This window comes from Gavialis gangeticus, unplaced genomic scaffold (assembly GCF_001723915.1).
Source record: "Gavialis gangeticus isolate Ggan-Ray unplaced genomic scaffold, GavGan_comp1, whole genome shotgun sequence".
Classification (NCBI taxonomy): domain Eukaryota; kingdom Metazoa; phylum Chordata; order Crocodylia; family Gavialidae; genus Gavialis; species Gavialis gangeticus.
This window is the reverse complement of record NW_017729019.1, coordinates 9,309,908-9,320,870: the sequence shown is the minus strand read 5'-3', so window position 1 is coordinate 9,320,870 and position 10,963 is coordinate 9,309,908. Positions and strand designations below refer to the sequence as shown.

At 46.6% G+C, this 10,963-nt stretch overlaps 1 protein-coding gene across 2 annotated transcripts in view; it reads left to right on the top strand.

Annotated features, from left to right (window-relative positions):
• Positions 1-246: 246 nt before the first annotated feature.
• Positions 247-10,963, top strand: part of LOC109295262 (fas apoptotic inhibitory molecule 3-like) — a 16,430-nt gene continuing 5,713 nt past the window's right edge. Inside the window, exons 1-6 of one of the 2 annotated variants that reach the window (XM_019514023.1) lie at positions 247-373; positions 1,873-2,202; positions 2,378-2,500; positions 4,351-4,558; positions 4,732-4,847; positions 5,639-5,755. In XM_019514023.1, coding sequence (XP_019369568.1) covers positions 337-373; positions 1,873-2,202; positions 2,378-2,500; positions 4,351-4,558; positions 4,732-4,847; positions 5,639-5,755 — 931 coding nt within the window. In that variant the 5' untranslated portion in view covers positions 247-336. Of the gene's footprint in view, positions 374-1,872; positions 2,203-2,377; positions 2,501-4,350; positions 4,559-4,731; positions 4,848-5,635; positions 5,756-10,963 lie in introns of both variants that reach the window. The other variant, XM_019514022.1, reaches the window with a different exon arrangement.

The window sequence follows — 10,963 nt, the reverse complement described above, 5'->3', positions numbered from 1 at the left end:
ACACATCTGGCTGGCGCGGGGGCTGTGGAAGACGAAATTCTAAGGAAATACATAATTCATCCTGAGCGCAGCCTCACAAGAGGGTTACACCTAGGATGAATTTGGCTGAGCATAATCTATTTTGAACCTTACTATAAGACTTCCTTTGTGGTTTGCATATTGCTCGTATGGAGAGGAAGGGGTTGATACAGAACCATACCCCAACTCCTTCTTTTTTGATCTATTTCTTTCTGTTTCCGGAAACACACAGCACAAGGAACCGAGACGGTATCGCTGTGTGTGCTCTGCTTTCACTGTACTTCACTTCCTGGGGCTCTCATTTCACAAAGAGAGAGAATGGACTTCATCAGTGTATTCTTTTTCTTGGTGCAAGGTAAGAGCGGCATTGATTAAAAAGCATATTCAGGATTTAAAAGGGATCTAATCAAAGGGAACACAGCTATTGCTTTTCATTTTTGCTTTTACGTGGAAGGCGTCTAGAGCTAAACAACCAAGTGGGCCTGTTTTCTTGCAGCGTAAATCAAAAAGGGGATTTCCTTCTCCCTCCAAGACTTTCTCTTGTGAATTTTTTTACCCTGTGCCTTTCTGGGAGAAAAGGCACAGATAGCCGAGTAAGTCTGCAATGTCAGGTTTGTCTGATGGTAATATTTCTGCAGGTTTCCCAGAAAAGTGAATAGCTTGAAACCTTTGCATTTTTAAGAATGAAGAATGATTTCTTTTTAGCAATATTTATCACAGAAGTTTTGTTGGTTTTTTTGTAAACTGTGATGTGGGAGAAAGGCACTATATTATGTCCTAAAGAGACGTGTCTCCTTAGGGACAGGCTTGGGATGTGTCTCCTTAGCAGAGAAGTGAAGTCCAGATGTGAGAACCTTCATGTTTACATGCAAGGAGAGTTCAAACAAGTGCTCCCCATGACCTGCAATACTTCAATCAAAAAGCAAAATAAAGGTGCACCTTTTCAACAAACTGAATCCAAGATGCATGAAGCGTCTTTCATCAGATGTTATGAAAGGACAAGCAGGTCTCTGATTCAGTTAGTCGGTAACGTGCACCTCTACCTTGCCATCTGCTTCAGATGAACACAGCTAACTGCATCTCTCTGACTTACTTTGGAGACACATGGGGTGGAAGAGACAGGAACCAACTCATTTGAGGACATACGATGTTGGGCAGGCGAACTCTGTGTTTCTGTCGGCTCTCCATATTTTCTCAGTGATGAAAATATCCTGCTCCTGGTTTTTTGAATCTCACTTCTTCAGTAATTAGGATCGTAACAGGCTTGCAGGGAATCCCTGCTTTTAGAAATATTGGGTGAGAATTTCAAAAGCACCTTAGTGACTTGGAAGTGCTGACTTCCCGTGGGATCACACTCCTAGGGCAATAGGTACTGATGAAACTCCCCATTTTCAAAACGCCGTGTTGAAACTCAGGTTGAGACAGTCATTTCCTTTAAGAACGTGCTTGGGGCTGATTTTCCTTTACATTAGTGACATAACCCCTTTTAACATAACCTACGTTACAGGTACAATCCAATTTACACATCTGTAGATGTCCAAATCATTGTTTTTCCCCTTATTTCAGTTATCTCCTGTTAGCTAGCACATGCTAAGAGCACGGCAGGTTTCCTAGCAAGGACACACCTGAAGTATAGAGCACTACCACAAGAATGGGATACAGCTGAGACCTGCCAATGTGCATGGGAGAAATGGATTTTGTCATGGGTGGAACTGAGTGGGAGAAAGGCCGGGGGCGGGATGGGTTTCTGCAGCGCTGGCTGGGAACAGAGATAAAAAACACAGTCCTATGCAATGCTCTGCTTTAGTGTCAATGAAAATCAAGTCCCGTGACTCCCTAACTCTGTGCCCTCAGTTTCAAGTGCATTCAGACTCAGTACTGTGATCGGCTGGCATGGACGCTCTGTCACTATACAGTGTCCCACGAAAGACCAGGACATGAGAAAATACTGGTGCAAACAGAGCAATGAAGGGGATTGTATCACCATCATCTCCACTTCACCGTTCACCCATGACAGATACAAAGACCGAGTATCCCTCACAAACTTGCCCAAGAAAGGGATGTTTCAAATAGAAATGAGGAGCCTGGAGGAGCTGGATGCTGGGCTGTACGTGTGTGGGATTGGAAAGATAAACAACAGAGCCAGTACATGGACCCTCAAAGTGGACCTAAAAGTTTTTGACGGTACAGTATTGTTCTGGGTGCTGCAGTGTGTACAGGACGTGTGTCTGCAGCGTAGGTGTACTCTGTGGGTGCAGCCACACTGATGGTGCACCAGCGCCTCGTGCACACTCTGCCTGCCTAGCAGTGTAACAGTGTGCCATGGCCCTAAGCATGCACTGGTTTGTATTCCATGTAGAGAGAGCTCTGTTTGGACCAAACCTGTTGCCTGCTGACTCCCCAAGGCGTGACACCCCCCATGTGATAAGTCTTATCCAGATGCTGCCAAGGAGACGTCCAAGCCAAGCTCCTGCCACTCAAGGTAACGTCAACCTCATCTCCCTCTTCATTTTAATGGGTTGGGGCTGGAGAACTGGCTCTAACAGGCCCTCGGCTCTTTTCTAGCAAGAGCAAGCACAAGGAGGTGATCTGTGTGCGAAATGTGGGTTGCAGCTACCTGAGCTGAGCCTGTTGGGTGCTTTTCAGAGCTCCTCTCATCATCTCAACTTTGACTGTCACTTTAAAATGAGGACCATCCCCGTTTCAAGTGTTGAGGAAAGGAGGAATAGGGCAGGAAGAGCATCCCTATCTGTCCATGTGCCTCTCTATCCAGGAACGCTTACACCCTAATTGACTCTCTGGCATGTCTGAGCACCTTATAATACTTAATCAAGAAAAGCATTAACAAAGCCTAAATACTCAGACATGTATCAGACACTGCTCACAACTCAACATTATTTTTTTTTGTACTGTCTCTATGTTCAAACACGTGGCGGCAGCAGCAGCTGCTGCCTGCAACAGAGGCACTCCAAGAGCTTTGTTTGCAGGGCTTGGTACTATTTTCCCTCCTCTGCAATGCTCCAGCACAAGGGCCAGGTGGTGCTATGCAACACGCAGCCCTCCCCAATAGCTCTTGTTTCCACCACGTCTTCCCCTGGGGCTGTTGGCTGAGGAAAAGGCAGACTTGGCTCTGTTTCAGAGATTGCACGCAGTGTAACTCTGCTTTCTACTCCCATAGGGACCGGTCTCTGGAGTCGTGCCATTAAAATCAGGGGAGTCACATAGATGTAAACTGGGGGGACATAGAGGTGCTCCAGCCTGGTGAGCAAGGCATTGGCGTAGGGCTCAGGGGGTCTGTCAGCATGGCTTAGCCGGTGCACGATAATTTATATTGGCTGAGGATCGGCCCCTTGGGTTTGCAGCTCTACCACTGGCCTAGTGGGTAACTTGAGGCTGTTCACGCTACCTGTGCCTCAGGTTCCCTGTCTGTAAGAGGGAGATAACAATGGGACTTCCTCGGTAAGGTGTTCTGAGCTCCAGGGATGTAAGTCGTTAATAAGGAGTATTTCGTATTAGTTATTAGCAGAGTGAGACTGCAGGCTTTCCCCCGAGTTCAAGAAGATAGTGTTTGCTGTAAACATCTGTGCAGGCCACGAACAACATCCTCTGACAGACACTGCCAGGCTGTGGCCTTCCAATTAGTGCAATTAGTGCCTTTCATCCTAGAGGTGAATCTCAGTTCCACCCGCGTGGCTGTGCCAGGGTAGGAGAAGAGGAAGTGAAAGCAGGATGTTGCTCAAGAGCTTTATATTTTTAAAATTTGCCCGCCTCCGATTTTGGTCTCACTCGGTCAGTCAGGTAGCACTGTCAATCTGGCGGATGTCTGTCACTGCTGTCACCTCTGTTGTTCTTTTTTCCATGTTCACGGTCTCCACCCACGGCTGCGCTCCATTGCACTGCCACGCTGCCCACGCTTCTGCTTACTTCGGTGTAAACCCAGGTCACACCCCCGATGTCAATGGTGTGTCTCCAGATCTATACCACTGTAAGTGAGTGCAGCACTGGCCCCTCACGCTCAGCCCCCATCTGGACTGTAGCATTGGCTAGGAAATCAATCAATCAATCAAGAAAAAAAGAAATTGCAAGAAAAAAAATACAGCAGCGGTTAATTTGAATGTACTTCAAACTGAAGTGTGTTATTCCTGCACACTTACTGCAGCTGCATCATAACAAACCCTGCTTTTAACAGCAGCAGGGATCAATTCTTTTTTTCCTTTATCACAACGCAGTAAAGGGACTGAGCCTTTTATAGCAAACAGCTTCTTTTAATTAACTATTCTCCCAGTTGCTTGGGGGTTCATTAGGATCAGGTTGTGCTGTGCTTTCCTCTAGCCACCAAGCCAGCCCAAATCACGGCGCAGAGAAAGGCAACCTCTATTTCGCCCGTGGCATCAAGCCCCAGCTCCACTACAGGCACTATGAGCACACCTACGAGAGTTATAAGCAGCCCTACTGCCTATGACACAACTGGGAGCATGACCCAGGGAGTCATGCAGGGTCCCAGGACAAACAACTCTGCTCGCCGCCTCTATCCTAAAAGGTGAGTTCCTGCAGCTTTCCTCCATCACCAATTTCTGTACAATTAACTCTCCCCAAAATGACACCACTCCTCAGGCTTACACAATTATGTCTTGACATAGAAGCTGTTCGCGTGGGGAGTGGATCTGCATGTTAGAACTGGCACTAAAACCACTTCTTCCTTTGACTTCCCAGCCCTGTGACGCGCAAGCGGAAAGATAAATTTCATATCCTGATAAGCGTTATCCTGGTAATTCCAGTGCTAATGGCTTCTCTGATAATGGTGAGGAAACTACTACGATGGAAGAAAGGTAAGTAAAAAGCCACATAAAACAAAGAGTGCGTGCCACTGTGCGGTACTAAGAACAGACAGGATCGTTTCCATTTGAAGAGAACTTTATTTTCTCTTTCAAAAAAATGTGGATTTCTGCTTTAGATACAGTCGCAGCATTCATTTGATTTCCCCCAAGAGGCAAGGAATTTTATTTTTCACTGTCAACATGGTAGGCAGCCCTAGAAGCAGTATAGCAACCTGGATACAATTCACAAATACTGGCAAAAATAGCTGCTTTTTTTACTGTAATGGCATGCCCTTCCTCTTGGCGTCTGAGCCCTTCCAGTAGTACTTTAAGTGATGTAGCTACCAAGTGCAGCAAACCATTGCCAACTTTTCACCTGGCCTCACCTCTAGAGAACAGCTGGACAGTCAATAAAACAATTTCCAAAGGGGCTTGAAACCTGGGCCCTGCCCTTCCATTCTGTGTCCTGTTGCCATCTCAGGGACGGGTGGGCTGTATGGCAATGATGTTTAAAGAACCAACTTGTCAGCCGTACAATAAAGCCTACTGAACAGAGTCTTTGCCCAGAAATGGCTCTAGCAGCACCATTTTGTACCTGCTTTAGGGCTTGATCTGGAGAAGTGCTGAGTGTGCATGACTTCCATTAATGGGACACACACATGTTTGGTGCTTCTGAAGTTTCGACCATTAGCTTATTGCCGTATCCTGAATCATAAACCGTCCACACATGTAGCTTTTGGAATGATTTGGAGGCAGCCAGTGTGCTGCCATTGCTATCTACACGTTTGGATCTTTCCAAGAAGCAGTTTCCAATGGGACCCATGAAACAAGCCAGAGGCTGAGCGCACTCGAACGTCTCCAAGGACAGGGTCCAGCCGAGAATATCTACAGTGTGTGTCCCCGGCTGCCTCGGCAGAGCGGTAAGTTCCCCCACCACAGTTCAATACCTCGTTAGTTATTCCCCACCTCTGCTCTTGCTAATCTGTAGCAGGTGTTCACTAATGCTCAGTGGCCGGAGGGTGACTCGACTTCCAGGGACACCAGTGCAAGGCTGGAATAGTTCCCTAAAATCTCTGGATTAACCTGGGCTTTCAGCAGGGACAGCGAAAGCAGAACTGTCCTCAGTACCTAATATCACAAGAAGAAAAATACACACGGCTTTGGCTGGTGTACATAGTTTCATAGTTTCTAGGGTCGGAAGGGACCTGAGCAGATCATTGACAAGTATTTGGCAGCTGGTTATGGAGCTGTCCTCAAATACCCTGGTAACCCCTCTCCTCTGGCTCATACGGCGCATGCCTCTTATGCTGCTAAAGCACTTGGCTGCCGCACAAGGTGCTCCTAAGCTCAGCCAGAGCCTGGTGAAACCTGTCTTGCTCCTTCCTTCCCTGCCTTTTGTTCGCAAAAATTACCAAAGTGAAGTTGCGCAACAGGACAAATAAGCGTCGGTGCTGTGGAAGGGGAAAGAAAGTGGATGGGCTAATTATAGCAATGTGCCTCATCTGGCTGCCAGAACACCTGGGTAGGCCAGGAAAGGCTAGAAAGGCGTTAAGCGAGGGCTCCCCTGGGCCGCGGTAGTGGAGAGCACCGACCACTGAGATACAGAATGAGCCCCTGCAACAGGCCCAAACTCAAATGGGGACAGACCTGGGGAATTAATGCTGGGGACTGACTACTCCAAGCCAGGGGAGCGTAGGTACACTATATAGTTAACAATGCAGTTTACATCAGAGGAAGTGCTGACCCCTGCTCCTACCTGCATTCCCCAACCACTCTCAGGGCAAAGGCCTCTGAGAAATCTTGCACCAGGCTCTGATGTTCAGCCAACTCGGGTGCTGTTGAATTGACAGAAGGGATAAATGCCTAGGCCCATTATTAAGACTGAAGCGACCACATAACCACAGCTATTAGTCTAGCTGTTACACAAGACATTTTATAGATCCATTTCAAAACCTGGAAGCACACTGGAAGCCAGGTAAGTGGCTGCAGAGAAGGGGCAAGATGCTTCAAACACCAGGAGAGAGCCAAATAGACTGGATAGTTTGCACCAAAAATACTCCTGATGGACTCTAAGGCAGCAAACTAGGTGAGACCGCCTTTTGCCGGTGGCCCAGCCAGAAAAGCTTGTGCATTCAGGCTGATTTTGGGAAGTACAGCAGAAAAAACACATTGAAGCCTTTTAGCAGGCACAATCTGATTCATGGTTGGCCTGGTCAGCATGTGGTACATCTAAAACATACATTATAGCTCACGTACTTGAGCGGAGAACAGCACTGCTGAACGGTGGGACAGATACTCCCGGGTACATGGGCACCGCATTCTGGTTGAGTTCAGCAGCAGATGCCTAAACACCAGTGAGGACCTGGACATTTGGATCTGAGGAACTAGGGAACCTGGTTATTCCCCAGCTGAGCTCAAGTCAGCAGGACATTGCTTGTGAGCCACCCGCAACTGAAAGAGAACAACATGGAACAGTAGGAAGTGTATAAATAGATTAGGAGTCTATTTTAGGCACTCTGGCTCTCTCCCTCTCCTGTCATTTCACTAGGAATTTGTCTGTCTCCAGTGTAATTAGGCAAGCAGTCATTCATAATTACCTGAGCTGTCAGCTGCAGATGCCTGATAATATCCAGATGAGTCTGACTTCTCATCATACCCGTTTCCTCCTCTGAAGCTTTCCCAAGCAGTTGTGCTGTTGCTTCTGCATTGCATCAGCCACCGCTTCCTTTAGGCCATAGTGACATTTCAGCTCCTGGCTCAGAAGCTGCAGAGCCATTAAAACCTATGTCATCTTTTCCATACACCAGAGGGGTAGGAGGATATTGCAGTCTGTTTGGACAGCAGGAGCTGTGCCAATCTGACCAGGGAGAGAGAGCCCCGAGCCGTGGGGTTTGCTATGCATCATGGGACATTGCATGGTGAACCAAACAGGAAGCTCCCAGGGATTGGGACCTATATTTAGTCCTTGTTTCAGTAAGGAATCCTCTCCTGAGTCCATTGAAGTTGACTGGGGTGTAAATCTGTGACAATCTACACCTGAATCAACTTGCCATACCATTCAGTGGATTCGAAATACAGCCCATCCCATTGACTTTGCTCCTATGTTTTCAGCCAAAGTACATGCATCAGGTCTTGAGTCAATCCAACCTTGATGTAACCCCACTTAAGTCACACTAGAAGTGTGCATGTGTGGTCCAGCAAGAGTGAAATACCAATAGCTTAAAAAAAATGACTTAATGTTATTCCTGCAGACTTTGCAGGAATATTCACTGCTGCCCCTGCTCTGGTTCCAAGTGGCAGCAGAAGTGGGAAAACTGAAATACTGCACATGTGAAAAGAGAGACAGGGAGTGCATCTACACATGCATTTACTCTACATTAAATGTACTGTGCAGTAACTTACTGCACAGTAAGTGGTTTTTAGGCCAACGTCTACATGCGCAGCCATTAAAGTGAAGTAATACTGCGTGTGGACAGACTTGGGACTGAAGTTCGTCCCAAGTCAGTCCACACACACTGTGCTATTCCGCAGTAAGGCTTCCCAGGAGAAGTTAGACAAGCAACTACAACAATAGGAAGCAGCTTGTGTACTTGCAAGGTGCGCGACTTAAAGGACAGTTCATCTTGGTGTGACAGTGTTCTGGCTGCGAGGGCAATGAAGCTCTAGGAGGGTGTAGATCACAATAAGCCAATAATACAATAGTCACACTAATAAAATGAAGCCTAGCTCTTACAGAGATTTTTCAGCCACAGCTCTCATGGTTGTTTACAAATGATGTCTGCATGGCTATCTCCCTTTTTTTTTTTTTTACACGTGGGGGAATGCGACATGCAGTGATGTAACATGGTACCAGAGAAATTAAGGATAATTGGTAACCTAGCCTTGGAACAGCATGTTCACTACAGTTGATTATCTAGAGATTTGTCCAGCCGAGTTTAAATAACCCTACTGATGGGGGCTTCAGTTCCTTATGTTATTCTATTGCCTAACAAATCTGAAACTAGGGATGTTTTTCTGAAACTCAGCTTCAATTTAGCTTATTCAATTCAATCTTCCTTGTCCATATGTCACCATGGAACACTGTTTTCTTTCCCCTCCTACAGTGAAAACCGAACCCTCTGGAAATCAATGGCAAATCTCCTATATACTTCAATAAGGGCTTTAACACTGAGATTTTATATGCTTCGGTTATTTCAGGCAGTAGAGCTGATAGATTTTTAGCTTACCATCTTTTCTAAACTTTTTTTTTAAGGCTATGCTATTCCTCCGATCCCAATATTGTGTTTATTGTTTTTCCTTGAGTTCCCCCTAAAGCGTCATTATTTTTTTATATGAGGTATGTCAAACTAAATGCAATGGCCTAGTGGTAGTCACCCGGTCAGTACAGAGAGGGAACATCCCCAGTCTGATATGAACAAAGTCTGCCAGCAGCTGACCAGCTTCTTGTATGTATGTGTGTGTAGTGTCGCTTTCTCTACGTGTTAATAGACATAACTTCAAGCACCACAACCCTTTGCAGCACCTTGTGAAACTATGCCAGAGTTTTGTAACCAGGTGCTTTTCTCCCATCAGTTCTTTCTGCTAGTCTCAAGCCTTAAGAGGCACATGATCTGGACCTTGGAGTTTTGCAGTCTAGGACTTGGAGGCAGCTCCATCCTGATCTCTTTCTAATTGTTTCCAATTTCTATTGCTTTTCCTTCCAAATGCCATGAACCAAAATGTTTAAAACACAGGGAAAATCACTGCTGTTTACGTTGGAGCAAAGCTGAGTCTGTTGATGGACGATATGGTAGACCCTATCAACCGCTAAACAAAAGCAAGGCATTCTTGTGCAATAATCCAGTAATTAGAGAAGCTGGAAAATTATACTAATGTAATAACGAATTCAGAGTAGTAACAGAGCCACAGTATGTTAGTAGGTCATAGGTTAAAGTAGATGGGAATTAAAACATATTTCAGGACCAGTAGATAGGGTGTGCACGTGGGTATTTCCAGAACTGGTTTGTTTCCTATCCAGTGGAGCCACCCCTGCACCATGCATCCTGTTGCTTTCCTCCTCCTCTTTTTCCCCAGTCAAGCTGGATCCGTATCCAGAGACTGATGCTGTGGGAGAAGACAGGAAATGCTTCCATGTAGGAAACATACCAAAATTAGTTAGCGTGCTAGCCCGAGCTTCTCTCTGCTGGCAGTAACTCAAAGACGGTACCAAGTCGCTGGATGTTCCAACAGGCTCTTCAATCCTGGATGAGGCATGCCCTTTCAGAACAGCTTAAGGCAAGCTGGAGAATTGCAATTCAATTATTTCTGACAACGTTTACATCATCAGCACTCATCTGTACTAGCGACAGAATGGAAGTTTGGTATTGTTCTTTTCCTGCTCGCAGGCTTGTCCATTCAGACATCAGCTGGATTTTTTCCACATTTGCAAAACTCTTTAGTCGTCACATCCTCTTGCCAGCCATGCATTTTTGAGAGCCAAGAAGCACTAATTCTAGACACGTTCACTAACAGCAAAGATTTGCTTCAGTTTAACTCATTATATTGTGTTCCCTCTAAAACTGAGATTTTCAGAGGGGCCCAGGCCTTGAGCACAAGTCCACAAGGAAGATTTCCAAAGGCACAAATGGCCGATGTCCTATATACCAGAGCTGAGTAATTAGAGCCACCACCGTCAGATGCCCCTTGCTCTGGCCCTTTATTCTATAGACCTTATCCCCAGAAAGGGGGAGCTAGGAGAGGGGTCAGAAACTCAAGGGTCCCTCAGCTCATATGGCTAAGGGCGTCCCATTTATTTAGTTTCACACTTATAGTTTCATAGTTAGCAGGGTCAGGAGGGACCTGAGCAGATCATCTAGTCCGACCCCCTGCCATGGCAGGAAGAGCACTGGGGTCAAACGACCCCAGCAAGGTGTTCATCCAGCCTCCTCTTAAAGCCCCCCAGGGTAGGAGCCAGCACCACTTCTCTTGGAAGCTGGTTCCAGCTCCTAGCCGCCCTGACCGTGAAGTCGCGCCTCCTGATGTCTAGTCTGAATCCCCTCTGCCAGCTTGTGACCATTATTCCTGGTCACTCCTGGTCATGCTCGGGGGAACAGGGACCCCCCCCCCCCCCCCCCCCCCCCGGGCCCCCC